The sequence below is a fragment of the Micropterus dolomieu genome, linkage group LG14, assembly GCF_021292245.1.
Source record: "Micropterus dolomieu isolate WLL.071019.BEF.003 ecotype Adirondacks linkage group LG14, ASM2129224v1, whole genome shotgun sequence".
NCBI lineage: Eukaryota > Metazoa > Chordata > Actinopteri > Centrarchiformes > Centrarchidae > Micropterus > Micropterus dolomieu.
The window spans coordinates 6,931,284-6,956,522 of record NC_060163.1 but is presented as its reverse complement, the minus strand read 5'-3'; the positions used below and the strand labels follow the sequence as shown (position 1 = coordinate 6,956,522).

The following is a 25,239-nucleotide window of genomic DNA, read 5'->3' as shown; positions in this document are numbered from 1 at the left end:
CTGTTCCAGAGCCTCGGGGCCCTGACAGCAAACGCTCTGTCCCCTTTAGTTTTCAGTCGAGACTCTGGAACAGACAACAGACCTCTGCCCGAGGATCTCAAGGTACGTGCTGGTGCGTATGGGACTAAAAGGTCAGAAATATAACAAGGCGAGAGGCCATGAAGAGCTTTAAAAGTGATCAATAGAATTTTAAAGTCAATTCTAAAACATACTGGGAGCCAGTGTAATGAAGCTAAAATAGGAGTAATGTGGTCATATTTCTTTGTTCTGGTTAAAAGCCTGGCAGCTGAGTTCTGGACAGTCTGGAGTCGATCAATAGATTTTTGGGTTAAACAGGTGAAAAGGCTGTTGCAATAATCCAGGCGTGATGAGATGAAGGCGTGTAAAATGGTCTCGGTGTCCTTAAATAGAATAGAATAGAATAGAAATAAAAGATGGTCCCAGAGTCAGCACAGCAGCTCCAAACAGCAACAATCACAACCCTCTTGCTGCTAACATTACAGCTATCATCACAACAGCTGCCTGTCTTGGTGAACTGTAAAGTAAGCTGTAACCGTGGGCAAGTCATTTAACATTACCTGACTGACACACACATCACAGCTGACACTGCTGGATAGTGTTGTGTGGCTTGTCCATTATTTTCAATGCAAATTTCTTCCCTGCAACACCGGCACGTGTGGAAGAACGGACTGCGGTGAAGTTAGCTTCAAGTTGGATGTAAGTAGATGTAGATGTCAAATTCCAACTTCAAACTAACATCACTACAGTGCATAGCGTCGTTCTCTCATACACATAAATATTACGGTGAAGTATGGAATTTGTGACACAACGATTTAAACGATAGAGCAGAATTGTAAACAATAGACGTTTTTCTATCGTCAAACAATAGATATCCACATATCACACAGCCCTAGACGCATGAGTCATTTTGGGCTAGCATCAACGCATCATTATGTGACTAACTTTTGTTTCATTGGTAGCCTAAAGGTGCGCTTTGTGAAGCAGTATTAAGGTTCACATTTTTTGTGTTAAATTTGTCTGCTGATTTTTGCAGTCATTACCGACTGTGCACACATCTGCTGTAGCTAGCCAGCACCGCACATCAACCGTGTGTATTACCAAGAACTCCACTTTTCTTAAAGCTACAAGATAAGTGTTGCAGTTTACTCTGTATAGAGCGAATTTGCGTCTTTCTATTGAAAAAATAGCTTTATGTTCAGTCTAAACACATCTGTAGTCTTGCAGCCAAGATGTAAGTGTTAGTAACACATTACAGTTATGTGATTACTTTTTTCAGTAACAAGCAGTGTAAAGTATTACAATTAGAGATTCTGCCACTTACTAATCCCAGCAACATTTTAGGGGTTGGCTTGTTTACTGGAAGTCTGGTGGAGGGTTGATATCAATTTCATCACTATCTGTAGTGGACGGAACCTTACACCCCATTTCTTTTGACATTCTCCATAAACTTATACCTCTTTTTCTTTCGTCCCCCTCCGTGTCCTCTTTTCTTCCCTTTCACTGCTGCTCTTGCCTTTCTTCCTCCCATTCTAATCTGTGCCCACGGCTCTGTATGCGCCAGTGTGACCCCACGTCTGCCATCCCAGTGGAAGTACACACTCCCACAGCTCCCACTGTGGATCAAAATGGTGACAAACCACCCCTAACAAAACCACACAAATATACAGTATGCCAATGCGAGAAGATTTTTTTCCCTCTCAAAGCATGTCTGTGATGTCTGTTGCCAGGCAACAATACTTTTAGCACAAGCTGCATTAAAATGATAAACTGTCTTGCCAGTTTTCTCTTGTGCTTCTGAAGAGAATGTTTCTCAACACACAGTCTTGAGAAACTAAAAATAGTAGTAGTACGTAACAATGTCTTTACTCAGATATGTAAGCAATGGAAGATTTGAATGAGGTTAATAATAGCCAGAATGCTCAACTCTTCAACCTGGACTTCCTCATATGAAAGTAACTCTTTGCAATAACCTTTAAAGAATTTGGAATGCTTTTAGTCTGTAATGACTATTCTTGCTCCACCCCCACTCTGAAATCAATCTGCTTTCCTTCAATATACAAATTAAATTTAAGAGAATACTTAAATCACACTTCAGATCTCGATTAATGAAATTATTCAAAATCTGTACACTGTATAGTTTGTTGAGGTCAAAATGATGTGACAATGATCAGAGAAAACCAAAATCACCAACTGATTGAGGGTATTGTCCCGGCAACAGCAATCAGGGTATTGCTGTCTAGCACTGGAGGTCTGTGCGACACTTCAAGAATATGTCTCCCCGGACCATCACTGACCCACTGCCAAACCAGTCATGCTGGATGATGTTACAGGCAGCATAAAGTTCACCACGGCCTCTCAGACTCTTTCACATCTGTCACATGTGCTCAGTGTGAACTTGCTCTCATCTGTGAAAAGAACTGGGCACCAATGGCAGACCTGCTAATTCTGGTGTTCTCTGACAAATGCCAATCAAGCTTTACTGTGCTGGCTGTGTCCCACTAGAGGACTTTGGGCCCTCATGCCACCCTCATGGACAGTTTGGTCAGAAACATGTACACCAGTAGGGTTGATGCCCTAGTATGGCCCTGTCCAGCTCTCCTTGTGTATTGGCCCCTCTAATGGTATCTCCTCCATGCTCTTGAGACTGTGCTGGGAGAGCACACTTTATTGTGACTGCACGAATGAATCATTGAGTTGGACTACCTGTGCAACCTGAATGGGCTGCAGGTAGAGCCTCTTGCCACCAGTCGGGACAAGGACACTCAAGAAGGTCCAACTGCAGACCTCCACTGTCAGGCCACTTCCGCACACACACTTCTCATTCATAATTTACCTTTGAAGAGTAATATACATATATATATATATATATATATATATACACACATATACATATACAATCAGCTGAATTTAATAGCAAAAACAAACAACTGTGGAAACTGGACTACAATCTGAGCTTCATGGGAGTCTAGTATAATGGACATTGTCGGCGGGATTAATAAATAAATAATACAAGCCTGGACAGAGACTGCATTGCTCATTACGTGATCAACACTTTCTCTCACACAGAGCAGCCCACTAATTGCCCCAGATGTGTGTGATGCTGCAACAAAGTTTAAGTTTTAAAATCCTGAAATAAACCAACAAAGACTACTGCTCAAGGAGAGACCGCAAATCCGCCCTTTATGGTATCATATTAATTATTATTAATCATGTCTTAATGACATTCATGCGGTGCGCAGCATAGTTTGTTTGGAAAATGTGTTTATTTTAGTGTGTTTATCTTATTAATATAATGTACATTTGTGATTAAAATTAATGGTTGTTGGTAAATGAATTACTGACGCCAAAAGATGCATGATTAAGAGCTCAGACCGTAACTAGAACCCTGCTGGACTATGTGGACTATCAAACTGTACAATCCGTAAAAATGAACACACATGCAATACAACATACCTGCATTGATAATTTTGTACATATCTACTTTTTAAAAATGAATGGAGACAATAGCCTACTGTAATAATACTTTTACTTTATTCACTGTACACACACAGATTACACAGTTAGAAAAGGAGTTGGCAGCAGTGACTGATTTGCATTATCAAAAACATTTTTAAAAAGTCTGAATGCATGGGTCTTGGCATGTTCCATCAAAATATCTACCACTATCAATATTTGTACATCTAAATCACGCAAATTACGATATGCCAACAGTGGCTGTGGTGAGGAGGAGTTTCTTTATGTGGATAACTGTTTAAATAACCGTGTGTTAAATATCTCACTGCTCCAAAACAGCTGATTCAAACTAGCAACTCATTATGAATCCTGAATCAGCTGTGTTGACGCAGGGAGAGATTAAATCATGCAGGACAGGGGGTAACTTTCTTCAGGAAAGGGTTGGGAAACACTGTCGTAGTACATAAACTTCAATTCAACTAAGATCAATTCGTACAGCCAGCAAAGTCTTTGCACACTGTTTAACATTAAGTGTGAAAAGCTACACCAAACGATCTAAACGATATACATTTTTATTTTATCTTCTTTTGGACAAATAACTAACCTGAGCGTCGTCAACATGTTAAGACAAATGCAAACCTATGCCCTTGCAAAATGCTTTACAAAAACAAACACACAGTAGCTTCATACAGTATGAATAACTTATGTTATCCAAAGGGAAAAAAAGCTAACGTTGGCGTAGCCTAATGTTACCTATGTTGAACGACAAAAAACCTAACTTACACGTGTGTAACATTCTGTAATTTGTGTGATTTAGATTTACAACATTGACAGCGGTAGCTATTGACGGCGAATATACACCAAGAGCAATGCATTCAGACTTTACTCAATGTTTTGTATAATGCTAACCAGTCACCTACCGCTGTCGCAATGTGTAGAGTAGCAAAACAATTGAGAATGCATCATGTTACGTCCTGTGGGGACGTAAAAATAACTGACCGGCCTGACAGTGGGTTGTCTTGCTCTTGCCTCTCCAGTGTCACTTTCATTTGCACCAAAAAAAAGTGACATTGATTCACAATCACTTATGCTTCCTAACTGGAGAGGCTGATATCCCTGAAGTATTGACTTGATGTTATACCTTGATTATGAAGTGTTCCCTCAATTATTTTGAGCACCGTATTTCCATCCAAACTAGGAGCAAATGCTGCAACTGGTTTCCAGTTTAATATTTTCTCCCTGCTGGATTGGATTGAAATACTCTATAAGATTACGATTTAGCATAAAACAGAGATTTTTTCCCTGTTGTTATGAAGTTGTTTGAGGTGCAATTTGAAACAATAATGATATATCAGAGTGTGTGTGTGTGCGCGTGTGCGTGTGGTTCATATACTGTGTACTGCCTGGACTGCATTGATGACAAAATCCCTTCTGACTCCAAAGTCTACCAACATTTTGATAACGGTTTCCAAATGCTGCTCTTCCAGTGAAGACGGTGTGCTTCTGATCTTCTGCCTTACAGGCTTCATTTTCTCAAATGACACGATTTTCTCGAATGACACAGGCAATACTACATCTGAAGGTTTCGCTTCAACACAAATGCCTGTAGACTCCAGGTCACACAAGTGTGACATCAAAATATTAACTCTCTCAGGTCCAAATAGCTTACAGTCCTTCTCAAAGTAGCACAAGCTGTACTGAGTCAACAATCGGATCAGTTGTGTGCATAGACATTACCGAAATTGTAGTACACATCAAGAACTTTGTATTTTTGTCTGGCAGACCCAAGAGGCTGAGACACTTCAAAAGCATATTTTAACATAATCTGAACATAATGCAGATCAGACACATATTGGATTTATAGCATGCTCTCGCCGGCATGAAAAGGATTAAGAATTTGATGCTTTACACTTCCATGTATAGCTTTAAAGATTTCTAAAATGGGAACAAAATGTAAGTGTCTTGTCTCGCCTTCATCATGATGGCCTAAAGTTATTTTTACTGGTTTTACCAAGTTGATTCTTTCCTGTAATACTGAAGTCTTTGTGGTGTGTGTTTTAGTTGCCACTGCTTGCATGTAGTATGCAGTCAATATTAAGGATTAAACTTTGCCTATTTTATTTCTGAAAGCTGTGCAACTCTGATAGAATATAATCAGCATGGTGGAGCAACCTTACCGTAACCTCTTGACTGCCCCACAGCACAAAATAACTATATTTCCTGGGGGTTCATGTGGTTGCTCAAAGACTAACAATTACTTCACCACATGCTGACGTTTACAGCTTTCAAAATTCGCTCTCTGGCCTCTTCATTGTTTGGAAAGAAAAGCTTGTCAGGCATTAAACATTTCAACAACAATTTCATCAAATGATGCAAATTAAACTACAGACGTCATCTGGACTTTAATTTTACAACATAAGTTCTCAAAAAGCCATCCAGGCCATTCAAGTGAAATACACTTTATTTGAAATCTACATTTTGCCAAATATTGCTGGAAAACATTGAAAATATGAATGTTGGCGGTCAGCTTTTTATCAGCACAATTGAGTCAAAAACAATGCCTTCTCTCTCAGGGCTGTGTGGTGGCTTTTTTATTGGTCTGAACATCTGCCACTTGCACAGAAATAATATTCTTTGTATGTAAACATTCCCTGTTTTGGCATGTTTGATACAGATTTCATGCCATCATACAAATTGGTTTGCATACCCTATGCTAGTTTAGTATTTTGTTAGATAGCTTTTAAATGCAAACATAGTATGTGGTGTGTTAAGTGGAGGTATTGGACCAGGATTTAGACCCAGAGGATCCAACAAATCAGTTGAGTTCTGAGCATTCTTGTGTGTTATCAGAGCTGGCTTACCTGAAGTAAATGACTCGGGAAAACAGAAAAAGTTAAACAAAAGAGAAAAATGCAACGACAACAAAAAATACAAATAAAAAGTAGTTGTGACTAGAATAAAGATGGTTTTCCACAGGATAGCATGTTCATGATGTGATGGATGTGTGCTAGGTTGCATAAACCAAACAGTAAGGGCTTTTTTCTGCAGCTCTTTATCCAACAGGTCTCTGGGTGTTACATAGTTTACCCTTCGTCCGTGAGCTATTTCGGACACCCTGGTTCCACAAGTAAAAGTTCCATTTGTTTTTCCTATAGACAGTGTTATATAAGCCACAGTTGGCACTCTTCCTCATCTCTGATTGGGCACGACATTTTCCTGGTTAAATCATCAGTACAAAAGATAGCTGTGTTTAAAAATGTCTGCTTCCTTAATGAAAAGTCGAAGGTACAAGCCTTTGTTGATAAAAATGTCAAGGTAGTTGAAAATTGTGGGCAGTGATGACCTGAAGTTTAGAGACGTGGGCTTGAATGTCGCCAGTTCCCTCCCCAGGCCAGCAGGATACAGTAAATGTGGGGGCGGGGAAAGTGAAATTGCACTTTTACCACTCATTACCATTGCTGAGGTACCCTTGAGCAAGGCCCTAAGCCCCAAACTGCTCACACAACGTGGTGGAGGTAAAGTTGAGTGAGGTTTTATGAACACAAACTGGTGTAAACTTACAAATGATGTGAGTCAGGCAGTCCAAAAGCAAAATAAAAGTAATCCATGCACCAACCAGTGAGAAGTCAAAACATCCGGGGGAAACAAAGGAAGTAATCCAGAAACACAAGACACTTGACAACAAGTGAAAAACAGACAACCACTGAAACACACAGTTGGGGTGGAGACAACGGTGCACAGATGAAACACATTAGGGAAGGCGCAACAATTAACCCAGAAACACAAGGACAGTAAGTAAAACAAGATAATGTCACTTGGAGCAGACAAAACTACATAGTAAAACAGGAAACACTGAAAACATAAAACGCCACCAACACAGAGACAAATCCTGGATTGTTACATTAACCAGGAGAGTCCAGTGTTTCTGTATTAATAATATAGAGATTGTCGAAGTTTAAGAGGCAAATACACAATGGGGAAAGGTTGTCCCCTGCTGTGAAGTCGCAGTGGAAACTCATGTCATTTTGGCTCTGCTTGACACAGCACAACTAAAACGGTCCTCTGGAAAAACATTTTTACTGTTTCCAAACCCTACTAATAGACTGACCAGCTCACTGATTACCGTACAGCTTCGTTGCCATGCTGCTAATTTGCCTGCTTAATTGACAAGTATACGATGACTGATTCACTGGCGTGCTGATTAGCTGACTGACAGCTAAGTCTTTTTATAGCTCCACCACAGATTTATAGGCTGTTTGACAGACATGCAGAGGATACAGGGTGTGTATTTCCATCCGCCAAGTGATGCTCCCCACTGATTGTGCTCAATAATAAACCTTTAGAGAAAGCTCCAGGGGCTTTAACATGTCAGTTTTTTCATTAACTCACTGTGTTTAATTGGCACTCTTGGAAGCCTAATTACATGGGAGGATTAGGATTCACACATTTAGAAGTAATAAAAGTCAAAATGTTACACCTTGAACTCCCTCAGGAAATATTAAAAGCTAAAAAAGAATATATTAAAGCCCATATTTAGAAATATATTGGGTGCTTGGAAACGGGATAATAAATATTATTATAGTAATATATATATATGTATAATAAATATTATTATAGTAATATATAGTGATTTTTAAGGATTGATTGTGTGGAAAGTGGTGTTTCTTCTAAAGTAAAATCATTTATAAACTGTTCAACAGAAACTAAACTACATGCTTGTTTTCGGTATGTACTATATTCCACATCCTTGATCCAGTTCTCATTAAGTGGTCACACACACCGTTTTCTTGACTTTTTCTTGTTGTTCTAACTAAATAAGATGCCCAGGAAGATTAGCAACTGCTATGGCACAAGCTAATGGTAACATGTGTTGAAGCACCTGTCCGCATTCAAGTCTGCAGCTGTCTGTATGAGTATTAAAGTATGAACAAAGCCTAAAGAGTCTCAGTCATGCAAGCAGCTCAGTGACGCTGTACTTACGCATATTGGTGCCTTGAGCTAATGTAAGCAATACATTTGAATAGGAAATATATAACTGGATGGAAAGATATGATGGAAAGCCAAACATTGCTGAAATCCTGCATGAATTAAAGATCAGTACTAGAAAGGCCATTTTATTTTTGTCAGAAAAACTTTTAGCTTCTAGCATGTCTTAAACTTTGACACAGTTTGTTAGTCAAATAGTTCTATTTAGCTTTTTTCAGAGGTTAACTGCAGTAGAGTAGGAAGAGTAGAAAATTAGATGGAGAATGGAACGGCCGTTTCCTTGACACATTCAGTTTTTATAGTTGATTCAGATGAAGAGAATCTGAAACTTGATGCCTGAAATTGTAGAAAGAAGCCCAGAGTTTAATGTGGAAGGCGGGTATGTGAAATCAGCCTTGCTCCTCGTGCATCTTACACAATACTGTTAAACAGTATAGAACTAAAATGACATTCATCAATGAACAATTTGCTAGAAAGAAAGTATTACTAGAAGCTACACAGTGCACTACTTCAAGTCAATATTTTGCACATTCCTGCACAAACTGTATAGCTCTTTCTTTCTAAAAACAGATTGTAGATACACTTTTTACTATTTTTATTGTCAGTTTTTCTATTTTCTATTTTCACTTGATTTTGTTTGCGCAGATACACCAAAGCAAATTCCTTGTAAAGCTCACCTAAGAATGCTGTGGTCTAAGTCAAACGGTGGTATGTCCTGAGTTGTTTAACACATCTAGATGTGAATACCAGGAAATAAAAGCTGAAATTCTGAACTCTTGTCTCATACTCATCTTTTGATCTTAAACCCAAATGTCTTCGGTGAACAACAAAACAAAGGAATTTGCCTTACTGTTCCAATATTTTTGGAGGGGACTGTATGTGAAAACCTACTTGGCAAAAAACCCGATTCGGATTCTGACATCAGCAGGGACTTGTCACCAGTCGTAACAATACATCCAGTGGTCAGTCCCTCACACCTACTGGCCCCCTGCTCACATCTCTGTCCCCTAGACCCACTTTCCCGCCTCTTTTCCAATCCAAATCCCAGCAGTGTGCCTCGCTAGGCCATCTTACTTAACAGACAGCCCAGCGGTCGCTCTTTGTGTCTGACGTGGCAGAACAAAGGGCTGTCTCACATTATACTTCCTGCTTCCTGACAAAGAGAGGACGCCATAAGACTCACAGCATAGACCCCGTAACCCAGTTATTTCTTATTAACCCCAAACCTAGTTTTGATTTGGGAGTCATTTTTCTACGGAAGTAAACAGAATCTATGCGGCAACTGACACACTTTATCTGCCCCAGCACCTGTTTGTGTGTGTGTGTGTGTGTGTGTGTGTGTGTGTTCCTTTATAATTTGCAGCATTTAACACAGTTTTCAAAAACAGTTTCTCTCAACAAACTCTCCCTAACTCCTCCAGTATACTTGATCAGTCAGAATGGGATATTATTTTTATAGGAGCTGCAAAGTGGATTCATGCTGGTAAAACAGGTGTATTTTTACATATATTATATTGCATTTTTGTATATGGTAGTATTAACTAGCTTGGAGTGCTTAGAATATAATGTAACACAGTGACTGTTTCCTATCTATCATTAGTCACTGGCAAAACCCAAACATTTTTCCAAATTAAGTTGTTATGTCAACTTTTTACCCTCCGGAGAATTAACTGTGCAATGTTTGTCAATTAGAAGCAAGAACACTGATTTATCATCTGAAGGGACATTCAGAAACCCCTTCACTTTATCCTGGCTCTCATTGTGGACAGATCAAGCCACGAGCACCAGTTTCCTTTCTTGCACAATACAACCAGAGTCTTTTTCTTCTTCCCCCCTCCAACATTCAGATGATAATAGGTGTTTACAATTTGGAATACATTGAAACGAAGGGAAATGTCTTTCGGCTGCTGAAGGTTCATGCGATGTGGAAATGCTGAATCTTAGGGAAAGAGCAGCGTGATTGTAACAAGACCTAAATATGCTGGTGATCTATCGTTACACGTTGTAGAGGCATGCAGGAAAAACTATGTTACACGCAGTGTTGGGCCCACTGTTTCGTTCTTTTCACTGCCAGCTGCTTATCTGCACAGGTAAGTGAACTTTGTGCGGCTGTCACGTTCCTGTCCTGAGCTTGTCTGTGTTACATTATTTTAGCCATGCCTTCTGTGTTTTGATTTCGTTTCCTCTGTGTCTGGGTTTTGGGTTTCAGTCCTGTCTGTGTGTCTTGTTGGGGAGTCTGGGTTTTTGTTCCATGTCTTTGTTCCTAGTCCTGTGCCTTAGTTCATGTCTTAGTATTTGCTTCTAGTTCTTTCTATGCATCATTTTGGTTTAGTCTGCTCGGTACTCTGTGTTCTAGTTCTGGGTTCTCGTTTAGATTTTGTCTGTTATGATGCCTGTGTTATAGTTGGTCGGTGTTTGTCTGTTTACATGGGTTTCTGTTATTGTCTGAGTTAGATTCTTGTCTGGTATTTTGTAAGATGTGTTCTGTCTGTGTTGGTTATTAATTTTGCCCCATGTCTGCCTGTCAAGTTTCTGTTCCCCGTCTGTTCCCCCAGTTATCACTCTGCCTGCCTGCCTCTCTGTTACCTCCAGTAATCTGCCTGCCATCCAGTCTCTCTGTTTTCCCTGCTCTCTCTCTCTCTCTGCCTGTGCCTCGTTAGCCTCATGTCCCTCACCTGTGTTGTTCCCGTCCTGCTCGTTAGTCCCTGTGTGTATATATACCTAGTGTTTCTGTTTAGTCCTTGTCCGGTCATTGTCGCATGTCGCATCCCACAGTGTCATGCGTTTGGGCTCACTTCTGCCTTGCGTACCCACCGATCCTGACAGCTGCTTGTTAGCTAGCCAGTACAGCTAACCTGTATCTGCTCATCGGTGTGTCCGTTCACCACATCGTCCACTGGGATGAAAGCTTCCTCTTTTGAAGTGAGAAATTGTACAGTAATGTCTAATGTAATTTTCTTATTTTAAATGGATTCTCAAAGAATTGGGGAAAAAAACAGTATTGTTCAGCAACCAGTACCGAACATTTTTTAATGATAATTTAAAGGCTTTTAGACTTCAGCGCTTGTAAATTGGGGTTTTATACGAGTAAAATACTGGGGGGAAAAAACAATGGTAAACAATGTGCCGATGTCTACACCTTTTAGCCAACTATCTTGTGTAAAGCTTTGGAAATGGAATAAAAACAATCGTAATACATGTTGTTGCTCTTACTTAAACCCCGGATACGTCTTTTGACTAGCTTCAGAAATAGTGCCGAAACACTTTAAAAGTCCCTTAATCGGTGAGTCGATTAACAGAAACTTAATTGCCAAAGTTGAAATTGCAAAAATACAAAACAATATCTAGTTTCAAGTCCTCAAATGTGAGGATTTGCTGCGTTTCTTTGTTTTTCTATCATTGTAAACTGAATGTAACTTTGGGCTCTTGCACATGGTGATGTGCATTTTTCACTGTTTTTCACCCTTATAATAAATTTGACTGAAAAATCGAAAATAATCCCTAATGAAAACGGTTGTTAGTTGGGATGCTAGTAAAGTATTTTATCATTTCAAATATGTATATTATATATGTAAGTACCATAGACTGTATAAAACATGTACGTAGTCTCCATGACGTCACCCATTAGTATCTGAAAGAGCAGTGGCGAAGCTCAGTGTGGGAGGATCCAGCTCTTCTCATCTTGACAGTACCTGACTGGCTGGGTGAATGAAGCCGGGTTGCTGAACCACCTAGCGGCTGGGCACCTGTCAATCAAATATGCATGACCATAAGCATTAATATAATTTCAATGGGTGATTATATAAAAATTCACAGTTGTCATGAAAGGGGAAATTAGCAATAGACACCCAAACCGTAATTTGTACCAGGCAGTAAAGATGATTATTACTGCTTTTAAGTTGTTGTAAGAAAGTTGGAAAGCTTGTTTCTGCTTGGTAGGGACTTGGCAGCTGACTGATAATGATAATAATGCATTGTGGGTAAGTTAAAAACAGTTACAAACAGTGCATATTCTGGTGTTCATACCAGTTAAGGATACAATCATCAGTGGGGGCAGCGGTTTGCCCACCTTTCAGTGTGTTATAATAACATTTTTAATGGCATGAGCTTTTGCAATATGTTTCCACTTCTTTCATACTATACAGCAGTGTTGGAACACGGCCGAGACAGTTATTTGGAGTTTTAAGTAGTGCTATTTTGAACTGTCAAAAACAACTAAATGCTCCAGACTTTAAATCAATTGTTACATCTCAGTAAAAATTCCTTCTTTGGTTCAGCACTCTGCAGGGACCAAACTGAACACCTTTTAAAGCAGCCACTCAGCCTTTCAGAAAATCTTTCTCCAAAAACTGTAGGATAACACAGTAACAGCAAATGAAAATGCTTTTACCTTATGGCCACACTTAGCATGACCCTCACATCATCTGCAGTTGAGCGTGACGTCAGGGAAAGTTAAAAGCACTCCAGCTAACAGGCAGTCTCTGTGCTTGTATACTCACACCCACATACACACCGTTGATGCATTAGAAGAGATTGTGTGAGACTTTGTCAGAGAAGAGACAGCTGGTTTTCAACAGAAAAACGCGTCATCATGTTTGCAATTACTTGGTAGGTAGGTTTATTGTCACAATCTATCAAGTTATAGATATATCAATATCAATGCTGACCGCAACATACTATATATTATTTAAAATGAGCAAAATCATGCACATATGTTCTCAGCACCTCCGCTCACTCGCTCCTTCTCTCTCTCTCACAAACACATTGAAATGGAGCCGTGTGTTTATAGAAAATCTAAAGCATTGAAGTTAACTCTGAAAAGTTAGTCTATCTATTTTCTTAACACAGCGCTGTCAATGTCGGAGACGGATATGTTAACGTTAGAATTTATCTTTGGTGTCGAGGTTCACTTCCTGTTGCGTATTCACAGTTACAGGTGTCATATTTCTAACATAATGAATGCAGTGTGCACTGGCCCAAAGAGTGAAATTCTCTTGGTGACCTTAAAGAACAAAATTAATATTAAGGGTTTAAGGCATTTAAAAGGTTTCTAGAGGCTTCTGGCTGCAGAGAGATGGTGGCAGATTATAAAAAAGGCATCTCCTTCACTTCCAACTCTTTATTATCAGAAATGTAAGTAGGTCTGAAGTAAAACTATAGAGGAACATTAGCAGGGAAAGAATCTCCGATCAGGTGTAACAGTGAAAAGCCATAAAGTTTTAACTGAGCTCTGTCTCTACATGACAGTAACAACCTTATGTCCATTGACTGCCTGGAGGGTAGCTAGTGTTTGGAAGGGAGAGGGGAGCTGTGTGCTGCAGCTCACTGTTTTTCCACCGGGAGTTTTTTGAGTGAGTGAATCAGAATCGGGTTTGAGTTTTAATCATTTTATCATGTTCATATCCTAACTTCTAAATCTTTCATTTGCTTTTATTATATAGTTATTATTATAAAATTATATTACTTTGTTTTTAAAAGGTGCTATATAAATAAAGTTATTATTATTATTATTACTACACAGCTCTCAGTTACATTTTCTACTGTAGTTTGGCTAACTCACAAAATAAATGTTGATACAGCATATAAAATCTAAAATTGACTTTATAGGGGACACTTTTATGGGGCACAGGGAGTTTAGTGATGGGACATTAAAGGGGTCATTGTAGGGCTGGACGATACGGCCAAAAATGTTATCACGATAAAAGGTTTCATATCTTTCGATATCAATAATTATCACGATAAGTATCAAATCATTATTTCTTTTGACGAGTTTGAAGAAACCTGATGGTTAATTGTGGTTTAAATTTTTCTTTATGGGCAACACTTGAGGCCAAACAGTGGATCACTTCACAGATCTGAGGCAGAACGTTCAAAACAATTATGATAAAATCTTTGTCAACAAATATACATGAGTAAAATGAAAGTGATGAACGTATACACCAACAGAACTGTCTTCTTTTTGAATTTTCCAGCTTTTTCACCTTTTATCTCTTTTCCTACCACTTGATTCCACAGCAAAAGTCTTCTGTATGCTTAGATAGTGTTGTAGTACTCGAGACTGGTCTTGGTCTTGAGACCGGTCTTAAGACCACTTTTTGATGTTAAAATTTTTGAAATTAAAAATGTGTTCTTACCGTTAACGACTGTCACCCCTCCCCGCGATGGTAGGTGTGGAAAGGAGTGTTGAATAAAGGTGCTTACGTTGATTTCAGCTCTTACTGTTTGTATATGGGTGTTTTAATGGGAATGTGGATATTTCAGATCAATTTGAGAAGTACCTGTGATCTCATTACACATTTTATTGTGGGCCATGTAATGTGGGGAACTGGTCTCGGTCTTGGCTCGGTCTCGCCATCCCTCGATCTTGGTCTTGACTTGGTCTCAGCCCCTAAAAGTCTTGATCTTTTCTCTGTCTCGATAAACTCTGGTCTTGGTCTTGACTTGGTCTCGGTTTGGGAGGTCTTGACTACAACACTATGCTTAGAAGCACTACTAATCACAACTAGTGCATATACAGTAGTACACTGGTTAAGTAAAGGTGGTTGTAATTTTGTTTTTTTCTGCAGTATGACCGTGGCGATGAAAGCCCAGGCCAGGTGGGAGGTGATGGATAGGACAGATGTCTTCTACGCTGGCGTAGCTCTCATGGTGCTGGGCACTGTGCTGGTAGTCTGCAGCTTCCTGTCTCTGGGATTCATTGGAACCTTCCTAGGTGGGTGTCAAACACAGTGTTAAAAATAAAAGGGGCAGTCCACTAATTGTAAATGTAATGGTAAATTTTCCAGTCATAGGAATTAGTACTCTAACGTTATACTCTGTTAAAACAGATACAGTATAATGACATCATTAGAGTAGAGTTGTTCTTTTAACCAAAATCACAAACATTTGTCTACAAAAAGCACATAAAATGCAAATTCACTGAATTGTTTTACTGCAAATACAAATTTCTGTGTACCACCTAAGTCTAATCTGTTCATCACATTATAATAATAACTGTTCAGTGACACAGCATTGTGCTGCCCTTTCTCTTCCTACTGATAGCTATATTTTTAGGCCACTGGGAATATTGAGTTTGAGTTTTGTCCCTTTGGGGTTGCCGAGCTGGTCTGTGTGGAGTGCAGAAGCTGTAGAGTAGCAGATCAAGACAGTGAAGTTAGCAGCTCTTTTTTATTTCACACAGAGCTCAGGAAACATTACTTTAACTTTAAGTATTTGCACATTATGTCACTCGGGATGTTCAGCATGTGAAGCAAAATGTGTAGTTTATGTTATGATTGTATTTTCGCAATTGCGATGCTAATGTCCCTTAGCACATTAATGGAGATTCCCCTTATATGTTAGCATTGAGCTAACCGTCAAAGCGCGATTTTTTATTAATATCGATATGATGGGCTGGAATATCCATACAGTATCATGGAAAAATGTATAATGATATATTGCTGTATTGATTTATTGTCACACCTCTACTATTTAACATGTATTTATTTGTATTACTATTTAGTAAGGTGACATACATATAGCAAGTAACATACTAAATCCAGTTACTTGTATGTACAATAGAAAATCATCAGTCTGACAAGATCTTTGAATAAAAAATTAAGTTTAGGGATCACATGGGACCTATGGAAACATGAAAAGACATGCACACACATGCTCTATCCTACCGAGGACATACAAGTGCACGTGGAGAATGACACGTGAACTCAGACACATTTGTGCCAATTTGTACAACCGTGCTCATTTCTATGCACGCAAACAAATACTTTCATCTCCTCACATATGGCACACGCACATGTCTTCGCATCTGTCTCTGAGACAGACATGTTTGTTTTCCTTGTGCTGTTGAGTACATCCAGGCATCGATTCAAATGAACGCGAGTACGACATCATCATTATGAGCATTTTGGCAAGCTCTGGTTTCTGGTTTCTAGGTCAGTCATTTCACTGAGTCATCTCCAAGATCCAGACTTTGCATCTCAGCTTCTACACCGTCTTTGTCCGTTATTGTGCTGAAATTCCCAGTCCAGAAAGTCCATCACTCTCTCGCCAATAATCAGCATGAGCTGCAGGTGGTAAGAGGAGTTGGCAGGAGTGTGTGTGTGTTTATGTGAACAGGAGTCTACTTTGTATGCATATCGAGCAAACAATCACAAGAGACTGTTTCATTCTCCGACGATTTCGAGTAGTTGTGTTAAAGTCTAGGAAACATTGAAAGTTTGTCTTCAAGGACAACAGTGTGACTAATGAGAAGCACCAGAGACCAGGCCCAGCCAATATCAGCCCATAGACAAATTTCCCAGGCACATGGGACCATAGATGGGAAGCTGTAACAGATGACAGAGGTGAAAACTGAGGAGAGAGAAGTTGAGGACAAGTTGTTGCTGCCTGAATTATAAGTGATACAACATACATGTTCAGTAAACCCAGAGGGACATCAATTTTCAACACAGAGTAGATAATTACATGAATCCAGTGATTTATCAGTTCCATTTTTATTCAGTCTCTACACTTTAAAATCAAGCCCCTAGGAATTGCACCTGGCTTTGAAGCCAGTTTTGCCAAACCATGTAATTACAACCGCTAGATCGTTTCATGTGATGCACACTGGCCCAAAAAAGACTTTTTACCATAAACGTACATTGTGAAAGAGAAGTCTGCAAATCGGTAAAAAAATGTTTGATGTACATTAACAATACTTAAAAAGCCCTTATTTAAATCAACATGTCCTAAAAGTTGTCAAATTCACTATTTGCCGAATAGCCGTTATTTTCCTTGTCCCAGTGTACTAGTTTTTCTACCATATTACAAGGTTTTCATCAGCCGATGGAGTTTTCTCTGTTGTCATAGAGATGGATTTTTCAAAACATGAGCTAAGTAGTATTTAATCCTCGCCACCATCTACCTGCATGTGTTTCCTTTCCAGTTCCTCCCACAAACATATACACACACATACCAGAAGACATAACCTGTGTGTGTGTGTGTGTGTGTGTGTGTTTGGTAATTTGATGTCTCTTATTTGTTCTGTATTAAGCCCCTTTGGTCACTGTGACCTGGCGATTCAAACTGATGGCACAGGGGCCGAAAAAAAGATCCAAACACAATCAAATTACAGACAGAGTGTTAATGTCTTGGCCAGCTGGCCCAAGATCCAAACTCCGATTTCAACCCACTGATCACAGACCTCTAGTCTACCGCAGTGCTATCACTGCTCTTCAGAAAATCCAGGTTGCCCATTTTCACAACCACAATGAAACAACAGTTATGCAAGAACACAGAAAAATGTTATGCTTGTCTTTCAAACTTGAATATATTGCGGGTAGTCAATCTGGGGGTCAAAAATGAGGTTAGCACATTGTTTGAAGGCCAATTTTCTTTTCAAAACCAAACACATTTGTTTATATAATCTCTTTTTTTTTATTATGCCCTACGTACGTAATAGAAATTGTTGTATAACTTGAGCATTAACAGTCTCTTTGACAGGGCAGGCAGCACCACAAGTGTAATTTAACAGGTCAGTTCTGCAGAGGCGTAAGCGTGAATTTTTGGCACCGACTGACAACGTTGGTGCTGTAATTTGATTGTTGCAACTGTGTGGATTGGTAAAACAAATAGTTTGCAATACCAATAAAATTCCAACAACTACACAATGAAAGTTAACCAGCTGTGGAGCCATCATTGTTAGCCATTGCTTAGTACTATGTGCAGTTTGAGCACTACCTCTTACTCTGTCACTGGGTACAGATGACTGAGTTCACAGGATTACCCGATCCTGTGAGACAGTCTAGTCATTTGCCATCAACACAAGTGGACCCATGAAGATGAGACGCTAGCTTGAACCCCCTCCTTTAAATCATGTGGGACGAATAGAGTGCGCAGACGCTTGACTGTGGCATTAGATAAATGAAAAGTAATGTCTAGTAGGAAACAGTGCTAATGTTAACAAGCTATCTGGCTTCAACTGTGCAAGTGGATGCCAGTTTAACTAGATGGTACAGCTTAAATAGCTAAAGGTTGATTGTTCATACGCTTTACAGCAGTGGCTCCCAAAGTGTGGTGCGTGCACCCCTGGGGGTGCATGACCTGCCTCTAGGGTGTGCGCGACAGGAAAAATGTAATGGTGGTGTAGTAGTGTAGTAACTACAACAGTTATTTTTTGTGGAACTTTTCATGAAATAAAAACTTGAATTGAAAACTTTCCTTTGTAAATTTAACTTAAAATTAAAAACGTTATTATTAATAGTTAGGTCACTGGGAATGGCTACTCACACACCTCCCTCCCTCTTTCTCTGTCAGGCTAAGCCACCTGCGCTGTACTTACAAATCCTCATATGGATCCTCTTTTAGTGCATGTTTTCTGTTTATGAGGCTATAACAGGGTGTGATTTGTGAGAAAACAGCGGAGGGATGTTTTGAGACGTCATGAAAATACCACCCCACCTCCCTCCGCACGGTTCGGCATGCAGGTGAACTGTGGATTGATTGCAAAGTTTAACCATCACAGTTTTACTGCCACTGTTACTTTTTAAAGTAGTAAATATTTAATGTTACATCACCATCAGTGAAAATACAGAGAAGACAGATGCCTGCTGTGTTTAAGCGCAGTGAGTGGGTAAGGGGAGAGCAACTGATTTAAAAGCCGTGTACGTGTGCGTGTGTGTGTGTGTGTGTGTGTGTGTGTGTGTGTATATATGCACAAACCTAGAGAGGGAGGGAGTTTGGGGGTGCAGCAACCCGGTCAAGATGTAGAAGGAGGTGTGTTGCCTAAAAAGTTTGGGAACTGCTGCTTTACAGTATTAGAATGGATGAGCTGGATACCAGACTTCAAGATGGTGCCTTACCATTGGAATGAAAAATGCACACTCACAAATATAAATAAAGCAAATGTGGACAATTACTGTTATATTTACTTAAACAAAAAGGGAAAATAATAAAAATTTCAGTTAAATATTTTCCGGCTCAGTACTTACCTCTCGTGTTGGCACAAAAATAAACTTTCACTCCAGAGTTTTCACATGAGGTCATATTCATGCGGTCATCTTGTTGAGATGAAGTAACAGCCAGGTGTCGGTCGAGCAGGTAGACAGTGTAGCATTAACAAGGCTGTGTGGTGCCAAAGTCATGTTCCCTGGCAGTGCATCCTCAGTCCGACTTCAGTGAAATTCAGTGTTTGTGTCAAATAGAGACCAAATTCTTTCATCTCACACTGTGTGTGTGTGTCCGTATTGGTTTCCCAGGTGATTACTTTGGCATCTTGATGGATGAGAAGGTGACAGGGTTTCCCTTCAACATCACGGAGAACCCGATGTACTGGGGCAGCACTGCCAACTACCTCGGCCTAGCGCTCATGTAAGTATGTGTGTGTGCGTGTGCGTGTGACTGGAAAGGAGGAGAGGTCCCTTTCTTGAATTCATTTGTGGTCAACAACAGTGTAATTGGAGTGTAATGTCTCTGCAGAGGTTTGCCATTAACCATGACATGACGAATCTTTAACACGTAAATAAAATTGCGTCAAAATGGCATTCTAAATAAAGCGAGGGCATGCAGAAGCGTAGATAATAAGATGCAACCTGAAAAAGGAAAATGTTGCAAATCACTTCCCTCTTGAAAAGGGTAGGAAGGTAAAAACTTTTACGTGTGCCTCGTCTCTATGACAACTGTGACACACATCTCTCAGAGCCTGCCGTGTGTAGTTGTCAGGCCAGCGCTGCAGGGTTGACGAGCCAGCCGCTGATAAAAGCTCCCAATTCTTCCTCACTCAGAGTTACGTGGACACCATCCCTAATTTTACCCCATTATTGTTTCTTCTACCGCTGCCTCAACCTGTACTGCCGTCTTCATCCCTTTGTCCCTGTCTGTTGTTGGCCTCAGGTTCTACAGAAACATAAATAAAAGCTCTGAAAATAGACTTGAGGTTAAACCCGTCACAAGTGAACTGACGCACACGTGCTAATGTGTTTGTGTATGTGTGTCTCAACTGCATAAAGATGTCCAGACCACTTCTCAAAAACAAGTTACAAAGTGCTTTAACAAGTATAAAGACAATAAAACACAAAAACAATACATGATAAAACCAAGAAAACATTGAAGAGACTAAAATACACGTTTAAGATAAATATAAAATATATAAAATACAATAAAATAAAAAGGGTCAATATAATCGGGAAAGGCTCTCCTATAAAAGTATGTTTTAAGAAGGGACTTAAAATGCGTAGATAAGCAACTGTTGCTGTTTACCATAGCAATTTAAAAGGTGATAATATATCAGTGTTGTGTTCACCGCCTGTTTCCACTGCCCCCAAGGGGCAAACAATCTGCTATTGCGGGTTTAAAAGTTCAGTACCTTCTTGACTCTGGAAACAGATATTGTAAAAGTCAATGCTTCAAATAACTTGAATATTTACAGTTACACAACAACTGAGAATATTCCATCTGCTGAAAAGAACCATGGGGTTTGGTCAGAAGCTCTGAGTTGACTATGAGTTAAGATTATTTAGTCAAGGGCATTTTAAAACTTTCAGCCCTTGAAAGTTTTAAAATGTGCATTGTATCCATTAGATGCATTCTTTTTCTTCTCCTTTTATTGTTGAATTGTTACCGTAACGGCACATTACTGCCACCTATTACACTAATGCTCGTACAATGTGCTTTTTTGTAAATGCTGGTAAAAAAAAGTTAAACAGGTGCTTGCTCACCAAAACATTGCTGTACAGCGCCACTAGTGGTCATAAACGCCATAGGGTGCCTTTAATTTCTACATTTCTCTACCTACTTTAAATATCTTGTTAACTGTTATGTAAAAGCCATAAAACCCCCAAGCATATTCTTCTGTGACTGACAGTTCTGATCCTGAAGGACATCTGTCACATCCTCAAAAACACACAAAGAACACACTCCATGCAGATACAACTGAAGAACATCAGAAGGGAAAGAACTTGGGGAAAACACATTGACACACATACTAACTTCCACTCCCACAAGCTCCTCGCTGTGCGAAGCAATCTTTGCCACACATTAGGCCACTTACTGGCCTCTCTTTGTGACCTAGACAGGAGATTAGCTGACACACATTAGAAGTTGCACTTAAACTACTACATGAACACGAGCTGAACTCATGCTGCTACACAAATAAGATGGGAGCTAAAATTGCTGCATGATGTTGTGCCTTTTTGTGGTTACATATCATGTATTTTTGCATGGAGACTAACCAAGGTGGTCAGGGTGCAAACTGACAGCAAAAACTTTCATGCTGATCAGCACTTTTCATGCAACAGTATAATGCACATATGTTTTAGGAAAGTAGGTTATGAGAATGGAAAAACAAAGAAAAAGTGGCAAATGGTTATAAAAAAACATCCATCAGCTGCAGTTCTCCAGTTGAGTTGAAGGATTTAGACATGTTACACAACTGGCTAAATCCTAATATGTAATATCAGATGAAGCATGAAAAGGGGGAGCACCTGCTCCCTCATCACATCTGTAAGTCTCTGTAAAGTAGTGATGTGCGATACCACTTAATTCCTATACGATCCAATACCAAGTAATACCCAGGCTGGTATCGCCGATACCGATACTTTTTACATATTTTATTTCTAGTTTAATGTGACCTCCCCCCTCCCGTTTCTGTATTTATGAGAGAAATAAGGAGTAGGCTGTAGCCTTACCGATTCAAAATAATAGCTGCATAATGACAAGACATCAAACTACTGTTATATTCTTTAATTATAATGAAAATATCCTGCTCAGAACTGCCACTTCATAACATCATCATATTATTTTGACTTCATCTCAGATGTGTTGCCAAAGTATTTCACTGTCTTTGCACACATCATACAGAGCAACATTATTACCGTCACAGCTAAAATACAGCCAGACGTAACTGCTTTTACAGTCAGCCAGAGTCAGTATTCAATCGCGGAAATGTAAAGTGCTGCAGCGGCTCACTTCAAAGAAGCTCCGTCACAGAGCCGTAGCGCAAGCATGACTTTGACAGGCGGAAAGAAAAGTAGTTCCTATCAACCGAGTATAATTAGACCATCCTGGTGACAAGATACTTATGATAAAACACACACTCACTCCAAATTATTGAGTTTAGATATCGTTCCTTATATATGAGTATCGATCCTAGAGCAGGAAACGTTGGTATCAGAAATATCGATACTTTAGGATTGATCCGCACATCACTACTGTAAAGCACAGTTTGAGACCCACTGATGTGTCATCATCAGATAAATTTTGTTGTCCAATACTTTGGTTTATCTCCAAATACGTGGGAAAATGTACATTTCCGTTAGCCCCAGTTGTACTTTGTGCCGCTGCTTAGTAAATTTTAGCATGCTAACAGGCTAAAAATAAGATGCTGACATTTTACCTAAATATTTTCAGGTTAGCATTGTGATTGTGAGTTTGTGATGTTAGCAGGCTGATGTTAGCATTCAGCTCAATGCACAGCTGTGCCTAAGTTCAGCCCTTAAGACTCTTAAGACTTGCATACACAGGAGGTGTATAAACTGAAGATGTGCTTCTGTTTTAACCAACGCAGCTGTCTACACAAACTGCTAACGACAGATGTTACAATCACACTTTATGTGAGTAACCACAACCCGAGGCAGATTTTTATACATTTATTTAATTGGGGTCTGCATCCTGCTGTACTTCCTGAATGCATCTTGTGTAGAGACTGATAGAGCACTGACGATGATAAGTCTTGATAACTTTATGATACACTTAAATGTGACTTCCAGCAGTCTACCATGTTACATAAAATTTCGCGCTGCATCAGCTTTTGTCTTTGTTGTTACATCCAATACATGCATGATTTCCTTTGGATTACTTCCTCCGGGGCCGGACCGCCTGGTATTGCGCCTGGTATTACATTACGTATTTTCTTGATCATAAGTAATATAATCATAACAAATGCACGTGTAGCCCACAGTTGTCCTGATTTACGACAGCGGTGAATTACACAAATTTTAAAAAACACCATATCTTAGATAATATTGCTTTAAGGTTTATCACTTCAAGCAGCAGTTAGCAAATGCAAAGAAGCTATTGCTATTGAATGCTGCTCTTCATCATGGACCATTATCATGTGTTGTGCATGTGGGATGGGGCAGTATCTTTGAGCGAGAGAGATCAACAACTCTATGACTTTCAAAAGGTCACTCTCTGCTCCAGGTAAAATCCCTTGGCTATACCCTACCCTGTTGCTACTCAGCTGCAGCTGATAACCACAGTGTGTATACCGTATGTGGAGATTGCAACAGCAGAGTTAAGTTATGAATAAATACATCTCAAGACACAGCTTAATTGACAAAGCATATATTCATGGCTATATGTGCTATGATCACAGCTCCTGTGGTAGAGGGATGATTTAGCATTGTATAACACCAGGAGAGCTCTGCTTTTGCTTGTGTTACATTTGAAATCATTTTTTAAAATTACTTCCTTTCTAAAAAGCCCTACAGAGCCTCACTTCACGTATCTATTATATTGGATATTTTGTTATTATAGTATATGAGCATGTGAATATACCTTTGATGTTCTTTGCTTTTTGTGTATATTGCATTTCCCTTATAATTAAATGTGCTAAAAAGTTTTTTATATTTTCAATTGTCATTCATAATTTTGAAGTGTTTTTCTACCCTTGAATATTTTTCAAGGGAATAAATCAAAATGCTGAATTCTCAGATTCCCCTCTGCACTTTCTCCACCACCTCCAAATGTCCTGTTCTATCTCACTGCATGGCTTCAGCCTGCGTTTGTTCTCAAGTGTAAGGTAGGATAATTGCAGCAGCTTTTCAAATGGAGACACATGTGGATTTCTTTGTCATTAAGACTCACTCAGTGGGTCGTGCTGTCCTCGGAGCTGTCCTCAATTCTTCTTTGACGAATATTTAAACCTATATGTCTGTGTTCTTATAATAAATTGGAAATAGCTGCCTTCGCCCAGCTATATTAGAAACACATCTACTCCCCTATGGGCCTCATTTGTTCAAAGGTTATTCCAATTATTCAAAATTCAAGCCCCTGATGAAATTTTGTACTAAACATGACACATGATATTTTATATCAGAGGTCACTAATCATACGGGTCCGGACCCAGCCGCCGTCCTCTCCGGACCGCCGACCTACAGCCCATTTATTATTGAGACTTACTACCTCGTGACGGAGCGTTTCTATTTTAACCCGCGCAGCTTTTCTAGCATTTACTGTACTGGTTTAGAGGACCAGGAAACTCACAGACCAATCGCATATGCTCCAATCGTCTCATGTGACGCTGCTCAGCCAATCAAATCTGTGCATACCGATGCTTGTGAGTCGAGTCCGCGAGATTCACCAGAGACGTTTTGGAAACACACCCGAATTGAGGAGACGAAAGATAAAAGAGATTTCACATGACTTTTAATCAAGAATGTACAGATTTTTACATGTACATTCCTCCCACGGGCAGTTCAAAGCCAGAATATCTCATAGATCTCCAATATGCTAGCTGGAGCTCACGTTTCTCACTGAACAACAGAAAGTAGGAAAGTGGTAGCTCTGTAAGAGGAAATGAAAGAGAAGAGGAGGCATTACAGCTGTTCATTTGTTATGATGTGTTGAGTGTTTATTATAAAATTGGTTAAGACTACACTTCATCACTTCAAGCTACACTTTTTATTACATTTTTTCTAAAAATTAGGCACTTTAGTTTACTTAAATTTAGAATTTATTATTTGAATAGTTATTATTTATTATCCCTCCAGTTTGATGTGAAAACTGACTGAAATATTATTTGAT

The 25,239-nt window shown here is 39.5% G+C and overlaps 1 protein-coding gene across 1 annotated transcript in view; it reads left to right on the top strand.

Annotated features, from left to right (window-relative positions):
* The first annotated feature begins 15,027 nt into the window (after window positions 1–15,027).
* Window positions 15,028–25,239, top strand: part of pemt (phosphatidylethanolamine N-methyltransferase) — a 23,420-nt gene continuing 13,208 nt past the window's right edge. The window contains exons 1-2 of the mRNA XM_046069271.1: window positions 15,028–15,172; window positions 19,695–19,806. Coding sequence (XP_045925227.1) covers window positions 15,028–15,172; window positions 19,695–19,806 — 257 coding nt within the window. The remainder of the gene's footprint in view (window positions 15,173–19,694; window positions 19,807–25,239) is intronic.